Genomic DNA, 25,836 nt, shown 5'->3' on the forward strand with positions numbered 1-25,836 from the left:
CAGGGCAGGCAGGTCTCCTCCTCCAGGGATGCACTCGGGATCCTGAAGCCTGGCTCCCCAACTCCACCCCAGCGGAGAGAACACCCTGGAAGCCAGACAGGATGTAGCCACCTCCTCTGTGCTTTGCCCTTTTGCAAATTGACTTGCTCTGAGCCCTCTGCTCTGCTTAATTGATCCTCTGCCCATCTCCAGCAAATTGTTCCCCTGTCTCATTCATAATGTGCTCCAAATAAAGTGTGTTTCTGCCTGAGCGAACGCCCTTCGGGGGTACTTTAAATTGTCACAGTGCATAAGGCTTTCCCTGAAATCTGCATTTTTCCAGTGCTGCCTCTCCACAATGGCCCCTGGAGCCACACTTAATCCATGTCAAGGGATGTGGAGACTTCCTTAAACAAGCTGGCTAGGAAAGCAAAGCTTGCTTTAAACCAAGGCTTTTCCATCCTCCCTCTTCCTCCAAACCAGCTGGGTTTTCCTTTTCCATCCTGAAAACAGTGATGCAAACCAAACTCCAAAGAGCGTCTGTTGATCCAGCTCCGAGAGCCCACCAAACCAAAGCCCTGCCCCATTGAAACTGGGCAAGGATTCGAATCCTTGTGGGATCTGAGGACCAGCAGCAGTTGCAGCCAATTCAACCCAGCCTTTGCTGCTCGAGGAGCATCGCTGAGGTTATCAGGGAGGCTGAAGCCACCCAAAGCAAGCAGCCAGTGTGTTCAGGAAATATGATTCTTGTAACTTATTCCAGACCTAAGGATGGCACAGAAATACTGCTGGAGGAACAGCCAGCCCTGCTGATCAACATGGAGGAGTTCAAGTTTGAGCTTCTCTGCAGCCTTCTCATGTATTTCCAGGACACAGACCCAAACCAAGCATCTCCCAGGAGAGAGAGCTCCCATGTTTGTATGGGATGGTTTCAGGGAGCAAAGAACTCCTCAGCATTGGGAAGCATGGATCCAAATGCTCCAGTTTTGTCTTTAAATCTGCATATTATGGAGGGGGGAAAAAACCCCAAACCAAACAACCAAGCCCAAGGCCCAGAGCCCCTTCCCAGGAGCCCCGAAATGGGCAGCAAGGCACAAAAAGGGAGCAGTGTAAAGGTCTTTCCCCTCAATTGATGCTGGCAGGTTCTCACCACGCGGTCCCGCCTGGCTCAGAGCCAGCAATGGCAGATTTGGAGCCTGGGCTTGGGAGGATATTGCAAAAGCTGGGATCAGAACTGCATCCCAGCTGGAGACTAAAATAACTACGAGATTACCTCCACGGGAGCGCAGCCAGCACGAATAATGCTCAGCCTGTTCCTCTCCCAGCTTGCCACAGCCTCGCCTGGCCTCCCTTCCATGTTTCTTCCAAGCCTCCTTCGCTGCAGGACCTTCAGTCCTGCTGAGGGGAAAGAGAAGGCTGAGCTTGCCCTGTCTCACACAGGGTGCTTGGCAGGGCCCCCATCCATGCCAGGCTGCCCAGTCCCTCTGCACCACCCATACCCCACCATGCTCCCAGGAGTGCTCCCTTCCTGCCTGCACTGGGAAAAGATCCCTGAGCCAGCTGCTGACAGGCACACGGACACCTTGGGAAAACAACTCCAAAACAAGCTGCAGGCAAGTACTTCAGGGCAGGCTCAAATCCATAAACCCCAGGGTCAAACCCATAAACCCTGCTGCTTGTTCAGGGGCAGGAGAGGAGAAGCAGAGGCTCCTGTCCCAAGGCAAAGGCACCCTGGGAAAATGAAGCTGATCTCTCTTTGGGATTAACTGAGCCACACAGGATCGCTGCAATCCGGAGAGCACCTCAGCAGAGTCCAGCCCAATGTGTCTGTTGTGCTCCACAGGTTAGCTCAAATAACTCTCCCCACAGGAAAGCAACAGGATCTGAGCAACAGCCAGGATCTTCCAGGCTGCTTGGCACAGCACTGGCCTCACAGGTTGGGTGTCCCTTCTGTCCCCGAGATGGACGTGCAGCTCAAGCCACCTCTGAGCTCCTCCACTGTGTGCAGAACTCACACTGCTTGTTTGTCTGATCCTTCGCTGCCAGGCTCTGCTCTCTGCAGAGTAATCCCGGCTACTGACTGTGCAGAGGGCCAAGGTGGAAATGGGTTTTCTTCTCCCCAGAGAGCTCCCTTCCCCATGTGTGGCCAGGCCACCATCAGCCTGGGCTGGGAATTTTAGTGCTGAAGATATTTCAAACTCAGGCCAAGGGGGTTTCTGGCATGAAACATCCTGAGAGGAGGCAGCAAGCTCAGAGGTGCAAACTGTTCTTGGGCAAGCTTGAAAAAGACATTTCCTCCTCTGGAGAGCCAGACCCACCAGAGATGGCTGCAACAGCTGTGGCTGGAACCCAGCATGAGTACAGAGCACTGTGCAAGGTAGGTGTGACACTTGGTCCACCCGCTCAGCTTGGAAATCCTCCTAGATGCATTTGAGGGTTTAGCAACCACTTGAGGGTTTAGCAGCCACAGCTGGCCAGGAAAAGGGGAATTAAGGACCGGGGAGGATGGCGAAATTCAAGGCAGAGGTGGGACACCATGACACCAAACAGCCCTGGAACACATCTCTGCTCCACAGAAAGACATCTGGGAGCCATCAGCAATGTAATAACAATGGCACATCTGTGAGCAAGGGCAGGAGTCCTCACAGCTGCAAAGCAACAGCCCCCGTGTCAGGAGAAGGGTCAGGGACAGGGATACGTGGCTGGAGCCAGCAAACAGCATTCCAGGGACGAGGCACAGGTGACTCCAGCACCAGAGATACTGGGAAGGAATTGTTCCCTGGGAGGGAGGGCAGGCCCTGGCACAGGGTGCCCAGAGAAGCTGTGGCTGCCCCTGGATCCCTGCAAGTGTCCAAGGCCAGGTTGAACAGGGCTTGGAGCAGCCTGGGACAGTGGAAGGTGTCCCTGCCCATGGCAGGGAGGAGGGAGCAGGATGAGCTTTAAGGTTCCAACCCAAACCATTCTGTGATTCTGAGATTTCACAATAGATTTGAGATTATTTTTTGTGCCACGCACATTTATCAAACAATACAGAAAGTTTCAGCCCATCCATCTCAAACTTTCCTAGGTCCAGGTAAAATAATAATGATGAGGATGATGATAATAGCAACAATTCTATTATTCCAAAGTACCTCTTAGCCATGAGCAGGTCCTTCCTTCCAGGATGATGGCTGATGTGCTCCATCACTCTTTAGATCTTTCCAGCCAGGCTTGGAAAGTCTTTGGACCTATCAGAAAGATACACAAATATATTTTTTGGGGCAGCTGACTGCTATCCTAAGTCCTTTATATTTGAAAGCCATGGGCACAGAAGGTTGCGTAGACGGCTGGCCACTCAGCTCGGCAGGGGGAGTTCCAATGCTGATGTTTTGAACTGCCCCCTATTAACAGACTTTATGATTTGTCCAAATTGGCTTCTTAATAATTTAAAGCAAGGTGAAAGGTGTCTCAGCTGTTCTCCAGGAACACACTGGTTAACTCCACACCTGCTGACCCGGGTACCCCCAGCCAGGCTGCAGCACCAGTCTCCTGGTGGGCTTTCCCCTGCCCACAGCAGGAGCTCAGCACAGCTCTGGCACTGAGCAGCAGCCAGCACAGAGGACACAGGCTGGGTGTGAACAAACACCACCTCCCCACGTCCTCCTTCATCTCTATTTAATGCAGGAGCCATCACAGCGTGTTCTGCTCTACTGCCCATGGCTCCTGCCCCCATCTATAATGGATGGTGCACATAGGTGGTGTGGGCAAACACCAGGCTGAGCTGCCACAGAAATATTTACCTTGCTCTCTGCTGCCCTGGGAGACATCTCGGCCTCCGTGATGCCAGCTGGGGACTGGTGCTTTCAGCCTCAGGGATGCAGCCAGTATCAGATGTCACCTCTCCCAGCTGGCTCAGGACAAGAACCCCTTTTTGCTGTGTCTCACAGGACCTTCTTCTGGCTGCCATTTGGGAAAACAGCAGGCAGGAAGGAAAAGGAGAAAGAGGCAAACAAATAAATGCCCTCTGCTCTCCTCCTCCTGCCCCTCCGTATGCGCATCTTACCCTGCTGCAAGGAGCTCCACAGCTCTTCCTGCCCTTTCCTGAGCTTAGAGCTACACAAGCACCCCCAAACCCAAGCACACCGTGGGATTCTCGGAGCTGTCCTGTGCAGGGCCAGGAGCTCAGTGATCCTTCCAACTCAGGATATTCTATGGTTCTGTATTTCTCTGCACCCTTTCCTCACACCTTCCTCGGCCTCATCCAGCTCCTGGGGATCAGTATGCCCCATGGGACTGTGCTCCCTCCAGATGTGCAAACCAGAGCACAGCTGCCCAACTCCCCTTTTACACCACCGCAGCTCAGGGCAGGCTGCAGATGCTGGGATGATGAACAGAGCTTTCTCCCTTGCTGCAGCAGGAAGTCTTCCTCCAGCCCAGCTCCCTGGGCCAGCCCCATGTGCCAAAAATCAATGCCATGAGGCCCAGGGGAGGCCAGGCAGCAGCTGGCGTGAGGATGGGCATGAATTATGGATGTGCTGGCCTACTTTGGGAGCAGAGGGCACCTCCCTCCACAGAAACCATGGCTTGTGCCCCACAGACCTCACAGACACAATGCTGGACAAATGCACGCTGCGCTCACTGAGCACGGCGCCCTGGTGACACAGCCAGGAGGGCGCAGTCCTCCCGAGGTCACCGGGCTGCGGGGAAGCTCGTGGTGCTGTGGAGATGTGTGGCATGGAAGAGGAGGAGCCCATCAGGGCAGCTGCTCGTGGAACAGCTGCCCACACATCCAGGAGCTGGCAGGAGGAGGAAGTCTGGCAGCAGGCAGACTGTGCTCAGCGTCTGGGACCCAACGGAGCTTTGGAAGTCACCGACCTGCAGCCCCCAGGGATGCTCTGGTGCTGTCCCTCCATCACCCTTGTCACAGGTGGTGCTGCCCAGAGCCAGCTCCTCTGAAAGAACAGGGAGGAAAAAGCAGAGTAGGGTACAGAAGCTATTAAAGATCAAATGCTCCCAGCAGATCTCCATCAAAAATGTTACAAAACCGCCTTGCTTTGCTAAGGAAAAGCAGGTGCTGGGTAGGGGTGGGAATGCTGAAAAACTCAGCATTCAGAAAAGACAAACCTGTGGTTTTTTCTAATTTCCAGGTTGAAAAATGACAGTGCAAGGGAAAAGAATCAGGTAATTTGTCCTAAAAGATGTTTTCTATTACACAGTAGAAACTATATATAGACACTTTATAAATACATATATTATATATCTCAATATATCTACATGTAACTTTGTATATATGTAATAGTTATTATTATATATTGTTATTATATAAAAATATTGTACATCTTTTTAATACACTCACCCTTCTCTGTCAAATTTCCCAGTTCCTTTCAAGCATCCATGGCAGGAGCTGGCAGATGGATTGTGTGCATCCCAAAGGCTCCACGTGCTCCTTAGGATCCCTTCCAACCCAGGTCACCAGTAGCAAGGCCTGGGCTCCAGTGCTGCAGCCAGCAAACCGTGGCACGCTCCAGATTGGGAAGAGACACAACCAGCCAAGGGGACATCAGGGAGGAACTCCAAAACCATTTATTGAAACAAAACCAGTAGGAATTCACATGAATCCAAAGCTGGGCAAGCAGGAGGAAGGATGAGCTTTGTCAGGTTTCTTGAAGGGTCACTGTGTTTCTGATCTTTTAAACAACCTCTGCATCCCAGTCCACAGGATGCTGCTTTGGGATGGCAAGAGGTTGTTTTTCCCTCCACTGGACTGGCATAAAAATAAATCTGTCAGCTCATGTTATATACACACATATAGGGGATTTTTTCCTGTGGGAACACATCACTCTCTCAGTACTTACTTACAATTAAGTAGCATTATACTTATTTTCTTTACTTACTGAAATTTCTGGTTTTTAACTGAAAACTTTGAGACTTGGAAGCCTGAAGGTACCTGACAGGCCAGCACCCAGAGAAAACCAGCTTAGCAGCCAACCTGGGCATATCTTGTACAGTACAGCAAAGCCCAGGGTGTTTGCTACAGGAGCTCTAACCCAAACAGTGGGAACACCTAGGACACAGGGAAAGCTGGGGTGGGGAAGGACCAGAACAACACGAGAACACAACACAGGGCTCATTTTCCTTATAAAACAGGCAAAATCTGTACAACGTGGCCACATACACAGGTGCCTGGCTGGGATGGCAGGAAATTTAATACCAGAGGTGAAAACCTTTTCTGTCTCTTTCTTTTGGGCACATCAATCTTGCATCCGTGTTGGATTGTGCACATAAATGCAAAACTTTGGTTGCACTCATGGGCTGACCTGCAACCACAGCTCAGCTTGCTCCAGTGCCCTGGGAAATGTGTCAGCTTGCCCTGCTGCTGTCCCTCCACAGGCCAGGGACACCTCCACAGGAACAGCACACGGAGCAGAATGGTGGGAAGGTGAGAAAAGGGCCCAAACCCCCAGGCGAGCCAAAGCAACCACCATCAATAGCACCAGCAGGATGTGCACAGCAGTGGGCAAGGTTTGTTATCTGCAGCTTGAAGGGAGCTCCTTCCCCAGGGAACAGTCCTGCTTTGTCCATTCCAGCCTCTCTACAGACAGAAGTCTCCCCTGGAGGCGTGAGGGGGATCTGGCAGCACTTCTGCCCGGGGCTGAGGCTGGCAGGGCAGTGCCAGGCTTCCCCCCAGCACCGGGTGCTCTTGGGGCAATCCCCTGGGAGAGCTGGGCAAACCACAGCTGCTGCGGGGCTAGGGGGGAGAGAGAGGGAGAGAGAGAGAGAGAGAGAGAGAGAGAGAACAGTGGTGAGGCATTTTGCAGGGGGCTATTAGGACTGGCTGGGCACATTCCCAGCACAGAGAACACTGAACCCCAGAGGGGAAAAAGGCCCTTACCCTGTGCCTGCCCTCCTGGCTCAGCGCAGAGGCACGTGTTCCACAGGAATTCAGCGTGTCCAGAGGGCCGCCGATGCTCCCAAAGTGCCCTGCAGCTGAGCTGGGGAAAGGGTGCTGGGGCACAGAGGGAAAAGGGCTCAGCTGCTTTTCGGGAATAAGCTGGCAGGAAGACGGAAAAAAATGGGGGTATGGAGCCACCTCTTCCCAGGAGTCCCCAGTGCCTGCAGCTCCCACGCCGCAGGATCCCTTCAGGATAAAGCGCTGTGGGGGCATGCTGGGCCTGGAGCCCCAACAGCCCTGCTGCTGGGACATCAAGTCATGGCTGAGGCCGTAAGAGCCAGGCTGAGCTGGAGACCCCAGGAGTGGGGAGACATAGTCTTGCCACGGGCTGGGGCGTGGAGGGGAGCCGGGGCCGTGGCCACACAACCCGTTCACCAGCAAGTGACAGCGCTCTGACCGGCTGGGCGGTGCCACGCGGGCCTGGCGTTGGCTGGGCAGGGAGAAGGACTGGTGGGCATCCCCTTGGAGGGGCTGCACGGCTGGGAAGCCGCCCTGCAGCTGCTGGGCCCCGGGCAGCCCCTGCGGGCAGGGGGTTCCCGGGGCTGAGCTGGGGGCCTTGTCCCATGGGGTGCTCGGCGCTGGCTGGAGGAAGCGGAGCAGAGCCTTCTCCCCAGCTGGTCTCCACTGGGAGCCACTGGACAGCTCTTCCTGCTCAGCCAGCTCCAGAAGCAGCCCTGGCACAGCACTGAGGGGCTGATCCCACAGCGGGACAGGGGGCTGGCCCGGGGCAGTGCAGGGCTGCCCTGCACGCTGTGCCAGGCGGTACCTCGAGTCCTTGTTCGCCGTGTGGCATGGGGCAGTGCCTCCCTGTGGGCTGGAGGATGTGCCTGGCAGGGGACAGACCTGCTGCCCTCCCTCGTGCTCCTTCACCAGAGGGCAGGGGATGTAGGAGAGAACCTGGTTGCTGACCAGGCTGTTGTTCAGGGATGGGTGGTCTGGGTCCATATTGACCATCACCATTTTCTCATCCAGCAGCAGGAGCTCCAGGTCCTCAGCGGTCAAGCCCAGGCCCTCCAGAGCAGTGAAAAGCTCGTTGTTGGAACAGCTCTCGTCACTCTTAATTGAGAGCGAGTCCAGAGTGGCCAAGAGAGGGTCTTCCTGCTGCAAATCCAGCAGCTTCTCTTTGAGGCTGTTCCCCCTGGAGGAAACTGGAGCAGTGCCCATACTCCAGGCGTTCCTTCCTGCACCTGGCAAGGACACATTCCCGAGGTGGGAAGTGCTGCTGAGGGAAGGGTTGGGAGTGAGAGCCGGGTGGGAGGCGTACACTGCCTTGTCCTGCCGCATCACAGTGCCCAGCAGAGACCTGGGGTCAGCGCCGTTCTTCTGGGAGCGCCCTCCACGGCTGCAGGAGGGCTTCCTGCACTTGCTGGGTTTCCCTTTGCTCTGGAAAGGATCAGGGAAGCCCGGGAGAGGGTGGGCGCTTTGGTACAGGAGCGCCTCTCCCGTAGCAAAGGTAAAGGGAAGATGCATGGACCGTTTCCGAAGGTGCTCTCCTCCTTCTTCATCTCTGCAGGGCAGGAAGAAGACACCGTGGCTGACACGTGCACAAACCCACCCCACAAAGTGCTTCTGCGACAGGCAGTTGTGACCCCTCAAGCCGCAGCCCCTTTGCTACAGCCAGCATGCATTCACACACCAATACACACCCAGAGCACCCATCTGCAGCACAACCAGGCATCACCCCGTACTTGTGGGGTGGCCTTGCAGAGCGGGATGTGGCTGAACAGCACCAACCGCAGCATCCCACGGCTGCTCCTTTAAAAGGCACAAGCAGCAACGACAAATCCAACATCCTGCCCTGCTCAGGACATCCCAGAGGCATGGAAAAAGGCAGGCTGTCCCCATCCCAGCCCGGCACGTACACAAGGGGTCTCTGCGTGACCACGATGTACTCGGGTTTGCCGTTCTTGTAGACGAGCCGCGCGTTGGCCTGCACCCACTTCCAGCGGTTCTCCTTGGTCAGCAGCCGGAACACCGTCAGGCCGCTCTCCCCCGTCCTCATCACTGCCGGGAGGAAGCGCGAGGGCTGTACCACGGCACGCCGCCCTTCCCAGCTGGGAACAGCGGGAGCACGGCTGGCACGCACAGGGGACAGAACCCAGCTGAACACCCCTCACTACGCTCCTCCCCGAGCTGCCCGCAGTGACAGCAGCCGCACAGCAAAGCATCCTGCGGGGAAAGAGCCACTGGGCTTGACAGAGCTGTCCCAGTCCCAGCCCACCCATCAGCACAAGTGACCAGGGAGGAGAGGAGACTCTTACTCCTGACGTGGTTCTCAGCACAGTACAGCGTGTCAGCAGCGTGGACAAACTGGTACCCGGTGCCACACATCCGCAGCTCCGCCTCGGTGTAGCCCAGGACAATCTTCCCCCTGTGAGAGACAGAGCACACCCAGTTCAGAGGCACGACCAGGGAGGGATGTCTGGAATGGAGCACTGGAAACTCTGCTGCTTACTTGGGATCACATGCCAGGGGCGTGAAGTCCAGCTTGTGCTTCGTCCTGAAGATCATGTTCTTGGTCTGGATCTGCAGGATGGACGGGGGCTGCAGGGGCGTGGAGATGGCGAACAGAGCGAGCTGGGGGGGCAGGGCAGAGCCATCTGCAGACCTTTTGTTCTGCCCATGAAGGAATTTCAGCCTGCCTTGAAGGTTTAAAGCCTGGGAAGAGAAGAAAAGCTCAGTGTCATGCAGAAAAGTGGATGGAGAGGGAAGAGAAGGAGGAGAGCTGCACAGAAAGCAAGATGTCTGTCTGCAGAGCTGGTGTAAATAGAATCATCAAATCACAGCATGGCTTGGATTTGGAATGGACCTTAAGGATCATCTTGTTCCAATCCCCCTGCCACGGGAGGGACACCTTCCACTGTCCCAGGTTGCTCCAAGCCCTGTCCAACCTGGCCTTGGACACTGCCAGGGATCCAGGGGCAGCCACAGCTGCTCTGGGCACCCTGTGCTCTCCAGTGCAGAGAGGAGGGGGGATGAACACCACCTACTTGATCTTAAGACATGCTTTTAACAGAAAAGCCAAGCAAAACACGTGGAGGAAAAGCACTTTTGTTCCAGCTTCAGCATTTCTGAGAAGAGAGGAACAAAACCCACAGGGAGAGAGAGGCTGTAGGTACAGGCCAAACCCATGAAAAACAGGGAAAAAGTCTCCTTGCTGAGACAGGCAGGTGCTGCTCGTAGCAGAAGGAGCACTGGGTCTTTCCAGGCGGTTATTCCAGTGGTGGCATGAACCCCTGTGGTGAGCCTACCCCTCTCCTGCTGTGGAGGGTCTGTACTCACCAGGAAGCCGGAGGAATTATCCAGGAGGCAGCGAAAGCGGCACACAAAGCTCCTCTCCAGGAAGGAGGAGTTCTCTGGGGGCAGCTGATCCGGCTTGTAGATGACAGCAGAAGAGCCAAGACTCTTCCCCGCTGTGGAAGAGAGGCACTGAGAGAGGATCAAGCCAGGATTCACCCCAGTGAGGGTTGGAGGTCCCCAGCACTGGGCACTGCAGCAGCTTGCCGAGCACAGCCACAGAAACTGGGGAAAAGCCACAACACTGGGATGAAGCCATGGCCTGAGCCACATGGGTGCAGGTGGTGACAGGGAGCTGGGCTGCCAGCAGCCCTGGAGAGCTGGCCAGCCTGCCCTTACCTTCTGGAGAAGGCTCACCCTCAGGAGCGCGTGGTGGGTCGAGGGCCCAGTGGAGGTTGCGCCTGAATTCTGGCTGGTCCTCAGTGTGGATCAGCTCGAAGACGCTCTGGTGCATGACCTCTGTCTAGAGAGGAAACACCGCCTGTGAGCTCTGCAGCCTGTCCCCAGTGCCAGCTCTCGTGTCCCACAGCCCCAGCTGGTTTTATCCTACCCAGTTTCCCTGGTGCTCAAATGGGTCCTGCCTAAGTGAGGTTGGAAACTTTCCCCCAGAACTGATGCTGGTGGAAGCAGACAGCACATCTGGCTCTAAGGCCCGTGTTGGGCCTGCCCTGCTCCCCCCAATCCTAAAGAGCCAATGCAGTTTCCCTGAGACATCCCCATAACTCAAAATCCTAGTTCTGACTTAAGAGATGAGATGAAAACACTGATTTGGGAACAAAACAACAGCAAGGCCACTCCATCCCTACACTATTCCCAAAAGAACAATGCCCTGGGACCTACACCCTGCGCCCAGGTGGACAGTTCTCACCTACCCCAGGTGCTGGGGACAGCCAGCTGTGTGTGGGTGACACCAAACCACAGCAGCTGAAGGACTGCAGGCAAGTCCCACTTCCCTGTCAATCTGATCTAGTGCCTTCCAGGTTACCTGGGTGCCCAAGGCAAGCAGGGCAAGGAACCCCAGACATCTCACCACGGCCATGAACCCCATGAAGGCACATCAGTGTGGCTCCTGGGAAGTATCCATGGGCTGATGAAGCCCGTTGTCACCCACCAGTGACCATGTTTGGCATCTGGGGTCCAAATTCCCAAGGCCAAGGAAAAGCCCCAGACAGCCCCCTGAGGCCCTGTGATCCCTGCAGGGCCTCCTCCCTGCAGGCAATGTGGGGCTATTCTCCACCAGCAAGGAAAAATCGACTCCCCGCAGCAACTCAGAGTCGCACCGACCTGATGAAATCCCAGATAGTCCTGGATTGTATGCGAGGAGTAAAATATCAGCCCTTCTGCTGTCACCACCAGCACGAAGCCATTGAGTGCCTGTGGGAGAGAGGACATCAGCAGGTGCAGGCCACGCTCACATCACTTTTCCAGCAGGACACTGGTCACCCAAAGCCTGGCTGGCCCAGCTAGCAGGCAGCCGAGCCACCACAGATGGACTCTCTGAGGTCATGCAGCTCTTCCATACAGCTGCCCGAGGCTATCCTAATCCAGACTGATGGAAAACTGTGCTTCCATCCTGGGAGCATTCACTCAGACTCCGCTTTGGACATGTGTCCTCATCCTGTGCAGGGAGCAGACAAAAACCTCCGAACTGCTTGCAGGATGAAAGTGGACATCATCAGGAGCCGGTCCATTCTGGTGGAAATGAGCCTTGAGGGCCTTGGCAGCCATGCGTGGCCACCCCAGGTGCCAGAGGAGTGGCCTGGAGAAGGACCACAGTGTGCCTGGACTGTCCATGGGCAAGGAGCAAGGCCAAGGAAGGTGCTGTCTCCGCCGCCCGCTCCCTCCTCAAGGTGGCCAGTGTTGAAAGGGCCTTAACCAGTGGAAACGGAAAGGCCAAAAGCTGAAGCATAAGGGTTTGGATTTGAAATCCCAGCAAAAACCATCTGATTTCCGACAAGTCAATTTCCTCCAAAGCAGCAGGGAATTCAGGCTGAGGCTGGTGCCTGAACTTGGGGGGAAACCACAGAATCTGTGGGTGACCCCAGAGTACATTTTGCTTTCAGCCAATACATAACAGAATGATTTAGGCTGGAGAATCCCTCTAAGTTCACCACCTCTGAGATCACTTCCTCCAGAGCCCTCCCTGGCTCATGCACACCCCACACCCCCCAGGGCTGAATGCTGTGCTCTGCTTTTACAAAACAAACACCCAAAGCTGCTTTGCCCACACGGGTTGGAAGCCCCAAGGCCTCCCCACAGAGAAGAGCAAATGCAGCCATCAATCTGAAGTTTTCATTGCATTTTTAATGTTACACACACACATCTCACAGGCCCTTCCACTCACTTCTCAAGCTTCAGGACTGCAAAGTCAATATTCAAGGGAGCACCAGGCTTCCTGGCAGGAATGGGCTGAGCTGATCAGAGCTTCTGTCTTCCTCAAGAGGCTCATTCCTACCAGTTTAATACATTGGGAAGTAATTTGGGTGTTTTCCCTGAGCTAAAAGCCCCAAGCTGGCAGGACAGGACACAGGAGAAGGGACCAGGGTGCTGGCTGACAGTGTCCTTTACACCTGGAGAAGACTAGAAGGGGCAGAGGAGCTTCCCTACCAGTCTGGGAACGCAGCTGCTTTCCAGGAGCCCTGGCTTTCCATCCCTGCTCGCTGGCAGCAGGCAGGAGCTGACAGGCAGCAGAACACTGCTAACATAGGCACTGGCAGGGTCCAGGCAAGCATCCTCAAGTGCTGCAGGCACAGCACCAACCCTTGCAAGCCTCTGTGGCACAGAGCCCAGGGCTTTGGAGACCTTGCCACCCCACTGCCAGGGCTGAGAGCAGGCCCACAGCAGTGCTCCCTGAGCCCAGCTGGCAGACATCACTCTGTGGCTCAGCTTCCCAGCTCTGAAAATCCCGAGAGTCACCCAGCAGACACCTTCAAGCCCATGGTGCTGCCTAAGAGCAAAGGCAGTGAAAGCCCATGAAAATCATTGGTTTACCCTCCCAGAAGCTGAAGAGCTTTCACTGCCCTGACACCACCACATGGCCACACCTCCCTAAGGGCAGCAGATCCCCATGGGGACACCCTGGCAGCAGGACCCCTCTGGAAGGCAAGGCTCCTGCAGTGTGGGCCCTAGGGCTTTTCAGAGCCCAAACCATCCTGTACCACACCAACCTGGCAGGGAAGCCACAGTAGCCAGCCCTGGCCTGCTTCCCCCACTTCATAATGTACAGACACCAGCACTAATTAGGGCCTGGCATGCAGTCTCAGCCAAGTCCAGCTATTGTTGCTGCCAACTCCCGCTTCATTGTCCAGGTCAGAGTTTCTCCCCCCTTCCCTTCCCTTTATTCCAGGCACAAACGCTCTCTCTATTTACTGGGCTTGATCTCAGTGTGTGGGAATCCGCTGCAGAGGTTAATTAGTGCTGCCAAATGCACTTTAACCCTTTGAGCAGCTTCAGGAGGAAGAGAGGGGAAGAATCAGAGTGGACCAAGAGACAAAGGAAGCTCGGCCATCAGAGGTGACAGACCAGGTGGAAGTATGTTTATAAGTATGTGGGAATGTTTCCTTGGGGGCACGGAGGCAGATTCTGAGCTCCAGCCACATCCAGGGTCACAGAGATGAGATGAGCCCTGAGAGAGCTGAACCAGCTTTTAAGACCCACTTTGGTACCTCTAAAAGGATGGTACCCAACTATGGGAGGGGCTGACAAGCAGGACATCAACCCCCAGCAAGCCCTGCTGAGCAGTTTTGTTATATCCTGAGGGAAACCCCCATTTGTTTGGTTATTAACTGGGCTGGCTTTGGCACTTCTCTCACCAGACACAGAACTCCTCAGCCCTCAGGCAGGACAGTAATTACACTTCATGCTGAGTGAGCATTTGGACAGGAGCTGGGGCTGCCCAGCACGCTCAGCCTGTGCTGGAGGATGGCCAGGCAGGCAGGGGATGGTGCCACAGCCCGTGCTCGGGTGCCAGGCAGGGACAGCAGACCTGCGTCCTTGCAGGACCTCATGCTGCCAGAGCCTTACCACTTCCCATTCACTGTGCACAGTTTGGGGACAGAAGGTGACCTCCTGGCATCTTTGAATAAACCATGGCAGCTGCAGCACCACCAGCCCTGTCTCCAGCATGGCCAAAGGAGCCCACTTGGGAAAATCAGAGCTCCTGGGATACACCCACCTACCCTGTGTTTAAGGGATAAGCACGTGGTCCCTCAGCACCCGTGTGCTCAGTGTCACACATTGCCTCCTCAAAATCAGGGAAGACTTCCAGGATGTTTTCTTCCCTGTTTTTGGACAACGTCCTTGAGCGAGGACCAGAGTGCCCATGTTGAGAACTGTGCTCAAACACCTTGCTCAGTTTGGTTCCCACATTACACCTCTGATACACTCACACGTGAGAGTGCAGAAGCAGAAGAGATCAATCTCCACGCTCAGAAATGCGGCAAGATGTTCCCTACATACGGACTATTTACAGATAGCAGTTTTTTCCAGGAATAATGGGAAAAGTAGGGAAGAAGCAACACAGTTTCTGCCCCAGGGACCTTTGGAGGTCTTAAACCTCTGCCCAGTGAGAAGCACAGCGAGCTACGCCACGCCACATGAAATCACAGATCACCTGCTATCAGCAACACAACAGCCTGGTTCTGGGGTAAAACTGAAAGGAGCTGGAAGGGGGACAAGAGGAACATCCTGTGAAGGCATTTGTGAGGAGCACTAACCTGTAGGAGCAGCTCACCCTCAGGCACCGCTGCCGAGCCCGGAGCTGGTCCGGGGGCACAGTCTCCGTCCCTCTGGGCCTCTTTGGCACTAGGATTCTTCAGGGCAACTGCACCAAAGAAAGGGAAGGGATATCAGTGCTGCAGGAACACACTGCCACAGCAGCTGGAATGCTGCAGAGCTGGACAATGCAGGGAAGCCACCACGCAGTGACAGCCCTTTGCTTTGCCCCTCACAAGAGTCGATTTTAACACGGTGTTTCCCCACCCCTCAACTGCTTTGGTCTGGAGTTTTGTTTTTTCCCCCCACTCCTTTTGCCCCACTTTTAACAACCTACAGGTAAAAAGCAGTTAAAGCCAGGGATCCTTAAAGCAGGTAGGCATCAGAATCACAGGATTATAGAACTGTTAAAGATGGGAAAAAATGCCAGGATTGAGCCCAACTATTCCCCCAGCACTGCCAAGCCCACCATGAGCCCATGTCCCCAAGTGCCACATCCACAGGTCTTCTGAACACCTCCTGGGACAGTGAATCCACCACTGCCCTGGGCAGCCTGGTCCAACGCCTGACTTCTTTTGAGAAGAAATTTTTCCTAATACCCAAACTAAACCCGCCCTGGGACAACTTGAGGCCATTTCCTCTTGTCCTGTCCCTTGATCCCTAGAAGCAGAGCCCAGCTCCTTCCTGTCAGGGAGTTGTGCAGAGCCAGAAGGTCCCCCCCGAGCCTCCTTTTCTCCAGGATGAGCCCCCCCAGCTGTTCCTCATCAGATTTGTGCTCCAGACCTTTCCCCAGCTCTGTTCCCTTCCCTGGACACACTCCAGCCCCTCAATGTCTTTGTTGTTGTGAGGGGCCAAAACTGAACACAGCATTCAAGGTGCAGCCTCAGCAATGCCCAGCACAGGGGACAGTCACTGCCCTGGCCTTGTGGCCACATCACGGCCTTCCTGACCACCTGGGCACATGCTGGCCAACAGCAGCAGGACTCTGCCCTACACAGGAGGCACTGCAGCAAATCCCACTCTTCCAGGATCAGGAACATGCCATTTTGAAGGATACAGCTCAGCCAGTGATGTCTTGTTACAGTTCAGCAACACAGTGGGTTTACTCAACCAAATTAAGGCAAGCCACAGCTCACAGTGGGAGAAAAACAACACAGAAAACACATGGATCCAGACACAGGCACCCGAGATCTGCCAGCGGTCGATGCACAACCCACACGCACGAGGGAATCTGTCACTCAGCTGAACTGAAGGATGCGCCCGTAAATTTTGCTCGGTATTCCCCGAGAGAATAAATCCTGGGGATGTTTTGGTGTGGCTAAGAATTAAAGGGTAAGATGACAACACACCTCTGCATGACATGCATTTCCCATGCAGGAAAGCTGGGAAGCCTCCTGCCAGCACCACGAGGACCAAGGACAGCATTTGGCCTCTGGTGAACCAGCTGCTCCCACTGGGACCCAGGGGGAAAGGTGTGAGGCACCAGTGCACCAGCATGCCAGTGCACAGAGGGAGCAAAAGCTCTCTTGGATCTGCCTTTCCCAGCTCCTGGGCTGCGTGTGCTGCAGGGCTGCCAGGCTCAGAGGTGATGGCAGCATCGAGTGGACCCTGGAAGCAACTGGACAGCGAGTCAGAAGGCAACAGCCACCAGCACACAAACAAAACCAGGCTCTGTAACAGGCTCTGCTCTGCCAAAGCAGCTGCTGAAACTCAGCTCCTCCATCCACATGGAGCCGGTCCTGAAGGATCTCAGATGCTGCAAAACATGGATGTTCCAGAGCCAGGGTTTGGGGACAAAGTTCTTCCACCAGGCACAGGACACAAACTCTGTAACCAAAGGCAAAGCATGTCCTGGTTCTAATACTTAGAGAAAACACCTGATGCAGCAGCAATGCCGCTGCTTCTGGGAGCTCTGGGGAATTCCCTGAGCTCAGCCTGACCAGACAATTTCAGGAGCTGTTTGGCCAGGGATGGGCTGACATCAGGCCTGAGGTTACAGCACGTGTTTGTACAACTGTGGGTCAGGCCCAAGCGAGCTGGGGTGGACATGCACAGGCTGCTGTGGCCTCACTCTTCCCCACCCCAAGGCACCACCCATGGTCACCTGTCCAGGTTGGAGCCTGCACAAAACCTCGGAGATGGACAGGCCATCAGGCAGAGCAGCAGGAGAGCAGCCAGAGCACCCAGGCAGGGCCCTGTTGGGTGGAGGGAGCAGGTTTGTGCCAGCGCTCTCCCAGCAACTCGCTTTTCCGATTGCTGGGAGCAAAATGCGGGCGCTATGAATTATTAAAGGTCTCCAGTCCTCCTCCGTGAGTTCCCAGCCCACTGTGCTGGAGGTGAGAGATAAAAATAAACCTGGCTGACAGAAGAGCAGCTAAAGGTGCTGCCCTCTGCTCAGGGCTCTGGTTTAATGGTTTGATATCGCCCCTGCAAAAGGAAATCTTGATCCCAACTGCTGCCTAAAAATAGGCTTTGCTATCAGCATCAGGGCCAGAATGGACATGTTAACAGCAGAGGACAGCCCGCTGTCCTCGGTGGGGATGCCTGCCACCAAACAGGATCCAACCACCAGGGTGTGAGGGATAAATCAGAATTCCCAGGGAGGTTTCCCCATGAACTTTGCCAAACAGCACCTTTTCCACACCAGTCACCCAAGGATCCCCAAAGATGATGGGCTCTTGGCTGCAGCCACGCCAGGCTGGCATCCTGCCCGGTGTCCCCCGGCTCTGTGTGTCCATAAATAGCCCTGTGCAGCCCCTGGGGTCAGCAATTCAGCAGAACTGTCACAGCACATCAGGCTGACGGAGCAGAACGAGCCAGGGAACCGCCACATCCTCCCTCCTGCGTGCATCCCACATCCCGGCACCGGGAAAGGTGGGACGCACTTCCAGCACAGCACTCGCCTTCACCTAGGGCAGCAGGACCACGTGCAGCCTTTGCGTAAGTGGGGACAGGCACTTGCAGGAAAAAAAGAGGGGAAGTAAAGGAGAGAAGTGGCTTTTCCTGGGCTCCCTCCCTCTGGCCACCAGCATCACCCTTGCTGCTGGAGGGAAAAAGGTGAGGAGACAGAAGCTGGTCACCTGAGAGCAGCAAGGCCTGCACAGCTTTCCTGCTATTCCTTCCAAGAAACAGCTCCTGCCAGGCCCTGCAGGCTATTTGGCCACAAAAAGCCTTTTAGCTGAAAGGAAGAAAATCCCTCCCATCTCTGGGAACAAGCTCCCTGCCCCGTGGTCACCCTCACACTCGGTGCTCACCAGCTCTCTGCTGCCTGACCCTGTGGTGTCACCAGGAGGGGCCACCAGGGGTGGGTTTCCTCCCTCCCTCTCCAGGTGCTTCCCCTGGCACCCAGCCTGGGAAGCTGTTCCACGTGGTGCTGCAGGGACACCTCGCTGCCTACCAAGTTTGCTGGTGAACTCCTGAACCTGCTTTGCAGACCTGGGAAATCTCTGCACCACCAAGCAGGAATTAACATTTTTGAGGGGATATCTCCCACCCCCTTTCCTCTACAAAGCAAAAACTCCCAGTGGGAGTGGAGTTTCACATCAGCCACTGACTGTGAAGCAGGAAAATGAAACAACTCAATCCCAAACCTGCTCCAGGCATTGATGCAGGAGAAGGAAGCCAAACTGCATCTTGACTCTTCAAGAGCTGCAGGAGAGGGCTGGGCCGTCTGCACGGCCACTGTCAGTCTGAGCAGGTCATGGGGAGAGAAGGATTTTGGTAATGGTGCTCCCTGCAAGCCTTCTGCCAAACACCCCAGCACGTACCAGCCCCTCTGGGGGAAGGATTGATTGATTTCTTAATAAAACTGCCTTTTATCCACCTCTCTCTTTCTGTCATGTGTGCCAATCCCCTGAAGAGCTGGTCTTACCTCACGGTAAAGTCTCTACTCCCACGAGTGGATCTCCAGATCTCCCTTTCCCATCCACTTCTCCAGCTTTTTTGTGCTCACAGGAAGAGGAACCTGTGGCTCTGCTGCTCGGTACACATCCCCCACATCAAATAACCCCTCAAAATTGTTTTTTTCCTGCGTTTTACTGCTAGTAAGAGAGAAAATACTGGAAATTTAGAGAACACCATGGAAATGGTGAGGGCAGTGGGCACAGATTTGCTGATGCCAGGCCACAGAGCCGTCTTCTTCCTGCCTTGCTGAACCATCAGTTGGGTTCTTGTCAGTGCTGTTCAAAGCCCATTTTCCAGCCACTGGCAAATGCTTCCTGACTTCCCATTTGTTAATTCATAATGGATACTGCGGTTTTACTTAACTTCATACCTGCCGCAGCTCCCTGTTGGCAAAAATTTCATTAAACAGATGAATTATTTATCCCTGCCTGAATAGTGTGGACCCCGCACTTTCCAAGAACACTCGTGGTTAATAATGGATGGCCTCTTAAAAGATCTCATTGCGCTTTCAGAAGCAAGGAGGCCTTGCCTACGTGTAGCTTTTGGTTGTGTCACTCGGGTCTCAAAGGGAGAAGCACGTGCAGGGGTTTAAACAAGGACAAAGATGACAAGGACCTGCCAGATTTTCCTTCCTCCTGCAGCATCAGGAGCTGTTGGAACCCTCCCTCTCCCACTGCTCCTCCCTCGGGAGCTTTAATGTCAGTCACAGAATGGTTTGGGTTGGAAGGGGCCTTAAACACCACCTGGTTCCACTCCCCTACTCTGGACAGGGACACCTTCCTCTAGACCAGGAAGGATCATCCCAGCCAGCCCAAAACCTCAGCCTGGAGTTTCTTCCCAGCTCTGCTCCCCTGCCTGCCTTTGCAGGAGCCTTGGGACAGCCCAGGTGCTCGTGGGCAGCAGAGCAGGCAGCCCCCAGGAAGCTCCCACAGCTTCCTACCAGCTGCTTTCCTGGGAGTCGGGGAAAAACACTGGGCAAGGCAAGCAGGCAGCAGGAAAACCGCCCACCTAAGGGAAGTCACAAGACTTTTCCAGCTCTATTTGCTCCTCCGAGCTCAGCTCATTACCTCGGCAATTAAGAGAGCACAGTGATCACAGGACAAGGCTTTGTTTTTCTTAAGCCAGCCCTTAGGCTTCCCCGCTGCTGCAGCTCTCTGCAGCTCTCGACAAACAGCTCCAGAGGAGGGAGGGCAGGCAGGGAAGGGATGAGCAGCATTAGTCCCACACACCCCACCCCAAGCCCTCATCCCTAAGCAGAGGTTTCAGGGGCACAGTTACGTAGTCCGTAATAACTATATAATTAAAAGCACTTTTCCAGCCTGACCTGACTGCAGCTCGGGCACTTTTTGGGCCATCACAGCTCCAGCAATAACAATCTGGATTCATATCACAGTTCAAAGGGCGAGGCTCAGCCCCGAGGCTCCACATCGATCCTACAGCAGCCACCAACCACTTTAAGAGGACTCTGGGAAAATACCCAAGCCCCCAACATCCACAGGAGTGTTATCTTTTAAAGATACACGGGAGAGAAAAACTGCTTAAGTTTTGCATACACAGCCTTAACCTTCCATATAAAACAGCCCCACGCAGAGCTCAAACCCACACAGAGCCCAAAACAACTCTCTGATCCACAACTGCAGACTGTGCAGCCAACGAGCTCTCTGGAGCCAAAAGTTTCTACAGCCACAACACGTGCCGGGGTGTTTCCCCCCTCTCCTCCCAGCCAGAGATGCACCTGAGCTGCCCAGAGGCTGCTGGCAAGCCCGGACATCCAGGCAGGATGCGTCTTCATTTCCAAGGATTCCCACTTCAAGGCAGGGTTAGCCCACTGCTGTGGGGTTCAAACACACAGTTCCTGGCACCACGGACCGACCTTTTCCTACAGCTCATAAACCCTAGGCTTGATTCAGAGCATCAAGAGAACTCCCACAGGTCAATCACTGTCACAGGTCTGTGACAGTCACAGGGCGCCCTGGGGACACCCAGCTGGCCCTCAGGGGCAAGTGAGCGCCCAGCAGCGGCTCCTCTCACACACCAGAGGGGCCAGGCCTGCTGCAGGATGGGAAGCACAGCGTGGATGACCTTCCCAGCACGCTGCAGGAACAAACTGCAAGGGACACTTGCGCAAAGTGAGCCCTTGGTCATTGTGACATCTGCCAATTGACCTCCCACCAGGAGTTTAAATGGCCCAAGCTACACAGATGGTACCCGACAGCCACATGACAAGGTGCCTTTGGGGCATCTTCCTTTTTTGATAAGAAATCCTCACACAGAACGAGACAGCAAACCCTCCCGTGGAGCATCTTTCCTTCTCTCTCCCTTTCCAGAAGGTGAGGGAGGCAGCAGAGACAGGGACCCCTCCTCCCCAGCCAGCAGTCAGCTGGGCCCTGGCTCCAAGGGGGGGAACAGGGAGGGATTAGAGGGGAGCAGCCCGGCCAGGCACCACGGGATAAGCTGCTGGCACTCAGATGGTGTGACCTGCCGTGCACACCCCGGGGCGGTGGCACAGCCAGGGAGGTGCCCTGCAGCACAGTGCCACCTCCACCGAACCCCATGTGCTGAGAGAGCCTCCAGCAGAGCAGGGAGGAAGGTTAGAGTGGTGAATGAGAATTAAAAACACTTGTTCACCAAGGGGGAAAAGAAATAAGGCATTTGGGAAGACTGTCGTAGGAGAAGAGACCTGGATGGAAAAGGAGGAGGTACAAGCCTTTAAATCAACTGGCACTGATGTTTGGATAGGACCCTCAGCTTGGAAGCCAGCCTCAGCTCCTTTTGGTCCTCCTGGCCCAGGTGCTGGCTTCTGGTCAGTGCCGCTTCTCCAGCAGGATGGACCTTACGAGTCCAGCTCCCTGGCAGGACACCTCTCCCAGTGTCTCCATGCCTGCCGTGATCCTGCTCCCCCTCCTAAGCTCACCTCTTTCATGGTAAGGAAGCACTGGTGTGAATTTGGGATTGTAAAGCCGGGCAGTGGCTGAAGGGAAAGGCACCCGGGAATCTCACAGAGGACAGTGGTGCTGCTCCACCACAAAGGGAGCCTCTTCCACCCCGCCACGGATCACGAGGAGAGCTTGGCTAAGATCCCTCCTCCCCCAGAGCTGCTGAACACACGCGGCAAGCACCCGGCACGGAGCTGCCTCCTGCTTTGGTACACCGGAGAGATCTGAGGGGAAAAAACTGAGTGCAATCAGTAGACGAACACACACAGGATGCTCTCGTCCCTTGCTCCTCCAAAGACCTGCAGAAAGCCACCACCCAGCATCGGGCTGGCAGCAGAGCCACAGCAGAGTCACCAGCCCAGCACATCAGCCTGAGGAAGGGCTTGTTTGGGTAAACAACCCTGCCTAGCAAAGACGGCACTTGATGATCTCTAAACCACTCCAAAGACTAAACAACAGAACACCGAGCAGCCTGACATCCTCTGATTCCTGCCAGCGAACTGCAGGCCTTTAGCTGTGCCCGCAGGCAGGCAGAGAGGCAGCAGGGACAGCTTCACTTCGGGCTATATAAAGTATGAGAATCCTCATGTCCCAAGGAAAAACGTACCTTTATAAAAATCAAAGACCTTTAAGACCGTACAAAATTCCCCACACATCAGCTATGTGCAAACCGAGATGCTGAAATAACATTAAAGTCCATTAATAATTAATAAATCAGTAATTATTTATTCATTGCAGCTGGGGACAGCCGGCATAACCCTGCTGGGTGAATTGCTGCCAGCAATCATGGGCAACACCTGAGACCTGCTCCAGCTGTTTCTCCTCACAATCCATGGCAGCACATCCCAGATTTTGTCCTTGCTTTCCCTCGATCTCCTTTCAGGGAGTGCTCAAGCAGGGACGACAGATAGATAAATAAATAAATACACTTAAAATCAATTGTTTTGTTGTTGACCTTGCCCAGAGCTCCACTTAAGGATTCCTTTTCAGTTGTTATTTTGTTTTAAAGCACCAGGAACAACTCAGCTCGGTCTGCAATCGCTATCTGCATCTGAAAGGAGGAAGCTTTCCTCCTTGCCTGCCACACCTGCCTCAAAGCCGAGAGAGGGGGGGCCCATCCATCCCACAGCCTCCGACGGACAGAAATTGGTGCCTTGGAATTAAACCAGATGGAATGGGGGGGGGGGGGGGGGAAGAAAAAAAAAAGGAAAAACGAGGCAATCTCAGAACAGTAAATTTCCTGGTGCTGCAAGGCAAGCAACTCTCCCAGGCCATTCCTTTCCCAGCTCACCCACTTGCCAATCCTTTAAGCAGGGTTAAAAGAGAGTGGAAAAGGGGAAAAAAAGAAAAAGGAAGCATTTTAATGTATTCAATGAGAAATCGCGGTGTTTCTGTGACCTGAAAACGCAGCAGTTTCGAGCCACTGCTACTCCACCAGGCAAATCCAGGGATGCCTCGATGCCCTCCTGAGGGCTCCTCTTAATTACTACCACAGCGCGGAGGAACGGTTCCCAAAAATAAAAGGTTGCCGAGTGACCTGCAAGCACATCACAGGGAATTACTGCTCACTGCCAGCACACCGAGCCTGCCGTAACAGAGCAGGAAAAGTCCCTTCCGTGGGGAAGCTTCCCAACCGGGCAGCACAGGGCTCTGCCTCACCCTCGCGCAGAAACCGGGATTCCCTCCTTCAGCGGAGCCCACGAACAAAACCAACTTCACCTCTCCAGATCCCTCCAAGCCTGGCAGCTGGAGACGGCACAGCGAGGAAATGTGGGTTAGAAAGGAAGGAAAAAGTAATTCCAGAGGAAAGGAACCAAAATTCTGAAGGGTAAGGGATTAAATTCTGGGGAGGGGGTAAAGAACAAACTATTCGGGGGGAGGGGGAACAAGATTCCAGGGGGGTAAAGACAGGAAAGACACAAAATCCGAGGAGATAAAAACCCACCAAAATTTGAGGGGGAAAAAAAAAATTCGGGTGGGGGAGAGCCCCAAAATTCGAGGGGCGGGGAGGGGGAAGAAGCCAAAATTCGAGAGGGGGAAAAAAACCCCACCACAACAGCAAAATTGGAGGGGGAGAGGGAAATCTCACAAAATGCGAGGTGGAAGGAGGGAATCAATTTCGGGGGGGGGGGGGGGGGAGGGGGAAGCCCCCAAACAATCGACGCTGTTGGAGTCACAAACATTCAAGGGTGGAAAACCCTCGAAAGTCAAGTAGGGGAAAACCTGTCAAAATTCGAGGAAGGAAATCCAAAATGTGAGAGGGGAAAATCCCACAAAATTCGAGGAGGGAAAGATACAAAACTCCTGAAACTTGGGGAGGAAGCCCCAAAAATTCTAGGGGGGGGGAAAACAGCACGATTCTGGGAGGGAAAGAAAACAAGCTTTTGGTGGGGGAAACCCCATAAAACTAAAACATTTTAAGTAGAAAATGCTCTGTGGAGGAAAACAAACACACAAAGTGTTTTGGAGAGAGGGGGGACAGGAACCGCGGTTAGGGAGCAGGGGGACACCACACAATCCCGGCAGGAATGGCGAGGAGGGGGAAGCGGCGGAAAGGCGCCCATCCCTTACCTCCGAAGAAGCTCCTGGCGCGCAGGAAGCCGGCGCTGAGGCGAAGCACCGAGAGCTTGTCCAGCCCGGCCACCACGTCGGGCGGGAAGGGCAGCAGCCCCGCCAGCCGCTCCAGCTCCCGGTTCAGCCGCTCCCGGTGCCGCTTGGACGGGTTGGAGCCGCCGCCTTCGGCCGGGCCCGGCCGCGTCCTGCCGGGCACAGCCGAGTTACCGGGGAAGGGGAACCCCCTCAGCCCTTCCCCGGCCCCCGCAGCCCTCACTCACACCCGCGGCACCGGCTTCCTCCGCCTGCGCCCCGCGTACATGGCCCGGCCGGCAGCGCCCGAGCCGCCGCTCCCTGAGGGAGAGAGGCAGCGGGAATGGGAACGGGGACGGCCCGCCCTCGGCGAGGGGGGGAGACGGGAGGATGGAGAGGGATGTGGGGCTGCGGGGGGATTGGGAGCAGGGATTGATGTGTGAGGGAGCTGAGGAGGGATTCGGGGGCTGAAGGAGGAGTGGGAGTTGATGGGGTGGAGGTGAGAAAGGGGAGGGATGGGGGGAGTTAATAGGAGCTGAAGGGGGCTGATGGGGGTTTGGGGTGTGAAAATGGCCTGGAAGGAGTAGGGGGTGATGGGGGATGTAGGGGGATTTGTGGCAAGAAGAGGGGGCTGAAGGGAGATTTGGGGCGTGAAAGAGGGGTGTGGGTGGGATAATGGGTGGGTGGGGACATGGAGGTATTGGTGGAGAGGTGGGGACTGGACCGTGGGTGCTAATGGCTCAAACAATCCACCTGGGGCTTTGCTAGCGCTGCACAGAGCGGCCTCGCAGGTGCAGAGGCTACAAACTGGGTTTGCAGATAAGGGAAGAGGCTGATAAGAGGCAAATCCTGCGATGTGGATTTTATCATGCCCATGTCCCCCCTCGCGGAATAGCTGAGCTGTGAAAACTCCGTTCCGAAGTACGGGAACAGCCACACCTAAGATGAAGGTACCCATCTCGACGGATGGGCCGTAATTAACTCAACCACGCTCACTTGGAGACAGCTGCGACATCTCAGAAGGTGTCAAGGGTCCCCAGGTGTCCCGTGATCCACAAAATTATCGGGTGTGAAGCTCCCCGCCCCAGGGGAGCTACAGGGGATGTTCCCACGCAGCCTCAGCATAACATAAACCCCAGGGGCCTGGTGTGTGTTGGACTCTGTCCTTCACCACTCGATGGGTGTAGTCTGCAATCACCACCCCGGCAAGGCACCGGGAGGACTCGAAGGGGAACAACGGAACATCACTGAAATCTACAAAGTAGTGATATTTTTTTCTGCTTAGTCCGTTTCTCTGTCACTTTCTCTCCGCCCTCCTATCTTCTCCCTCTCTCCCCCTCGCGTTTACAGTTAAATAAAAATCCATACTATTGACATTGGTGTATGGTGTCGTTTACCCCTTATTTCAGAGGTATCTAATAATTTTTAACAGTTGGATCTTAACAACCATGTGTGTCCATGTCGAGTGTAACCCTGCCCGTGAGCCCCACA

At 54.8% G+C, this 25,836-nt stretch overlaps 1 protein-coding gene across 4 annotated transcripts; it reads right to left on the reverse strand.

The window, feature by feature from the left end:
• Window positions 1-5,518: 5,518 nt before the first annotated feature.
• LOC125328522 (aryl hydrocarbon receptor-like) lies at window positions 5,519-24,867 on the reverse strand. 4 transcript variants are annotated; one of them, XR_007204750.1, is made up of 12 exons: window positions 24,594-24,867; window positions 24,331-24,518; window positions 14,923-15,029; window positions 11,492-11,581; window positions 10,547-10,670; window positions 10,193-10,323; window positions 9,366-9,568; window positions 9,172-9,281; window positions 8,773-8,914; window positions 7,677-8,417; window positions 6,851-6,964; window positions 6,615-6,706 (listed from the first exon to the last, which is right to left on the reverse strand). XR_007204750.1 is itself a non-coding variant. In XM_048309345.1 (11 exons), exons 1-11 carry the CDS (start codon window positions 24,632-24,634, stop codon window positions 6,551-6,553), a joined length of 2,841 nt encoding a protein of 946 aa, XP_048165302.1. In that variant the 5' UTR covers window positions 24,635-24,867; the 3' UTR covers window positions 5,519-6,550. The 4 variants fall into 4 exon arrangements, 3 of the variants coding, with proteins under 3 accessions (XP_048165302.1, XP_048165301.1, XP_048165303.1); XM_048309345.1 differs by having other exon boundaries at window positions 5,519-6,706; window positions 6,851-8,417; window positions 10,565-10,670; XM_048309344.1 differs by having other exon boundaries at window positions 5,519-6,706; window positions 6,851-8,417.
• Between the last annotated feature and the right edge of the window lie 969 nt (window positions 24,868-25,836).

The sequence above is a fragment of the Corvus hawaiiensis genome, chromosome 7, assembly GCF_020740725.1.
Source record: "Corvus hawaiiensis isolate bCorHaw1 chromosome 7, bCorHaw1.pri.cur, whole genome shotgun sequence".
NCBI classification, from domain to species: domain Eukaryota; kingdom Metazoa; phylum Chordata; class Aves; order Passeriformes; family Corvidae; genus Corvus; species Corvus hawaiiensis.

Excerpts from the sequence above, each read along its gene's own strand:
- LOC125328522 (XM_048309344.1), bottom strand. The coding sequence starts at position 24,634 with ATGTACGCGGGGCGCAGGCGGAGGAAGCCGGTGCCGCGGGT. Across the intron at positions 24,519-24,593 it reads AGGAAGCCGGTGCCGCGGGT|GACGCGGCCGGGCCCGGCCG; the intron begins GTGAGTGAGGGC and ends TGTGCCCGGCAG. Across the intron at positions 11,582-14,922 it reads AGGGTGAGCTGCTCCTACAG|GCACTCAATGGCTTCGTGCT; the intron begins GTTAGTGCTCCT and ends TCTCTCCCACAG.